General features: G+C 45.0%; 1 protein-coding gene across 1 annotated transcript; it reads left to right on the top strand.

Moving 5' to 3' along the window:
* Positions 1–27: 27 nt before the first annotated feature.
* Positions 28–315, top strand: PPTG_01454 (hypothetical protein; the record flags this gene model as incomplete). The annotated part of the gene is made up of 1 exon (XM_008894763.1): positions 28–315. One exon carries the CDS (start codon positions 28–30, stop codon positions 313–315), a length of 288 nt encoding a protein of 95 aa, XP_008893011.1.
* Positions 316–453: the final 138 nt, after the last annotated feature.

Below are 453 nucleotides of genomic sequence, written 5' to 3'. Positions count from 1 at the left end.
TTTTGGCGATATTTTCGCAAGACGTGGATGGGGCGCTTTGATTCCAGCTTGTGGAACGTCAATAGCATGATGGTTGGTGGGATTGACATCACAAAAAGGACCAATAACCCGCTCGAAAAGTACAACCGCGACTTCGGCGAGAAATTTGGGCGTGGAGCTCATCCAAGCTTACTGGCGTTCATGGATATAGCTAAAGCCGAGGCACTACGTTACGTGAACCGCATCCATGCCATCAAGCTGGGAATTCAAACAGCGCCTCGCCACGCTGAAGCTGTCGTCACTCAAGTCCCAGACGACTACACAAACTTCATGTAAACTGTTTGGATAGCTTTTGGACAGTTTGGATAGCTTTTGGACAGTTTGGACAGTCCTGGAAAAATATACAAAACAATCTTTTAATGTATTAAATCCGTCATTTATCAATTGGACAATTTGGACAGAATATCTCCTTCC

The sequence above is a fragment of the Phytophthora parasitica genome (genome assembly GCF_000247585.1).
Source record: "Phytophthora parasitica INRA-310 unplaced genomic scaffold supercont2.3, whole genome shotgun sequence".
In the NCBI taxonomy this organism is placed as follows: domain Eukaryota; phylum Oomycota; class Peronosporomycetes; order Peronosporales; family Peronosporaceae; genus Phytophthora; species Phytophthora nicotianae.
Note: the sequence above shows the minus strand (reverse complement) of the source record. Positions and strands in the feature narration are given on the sequence as shown.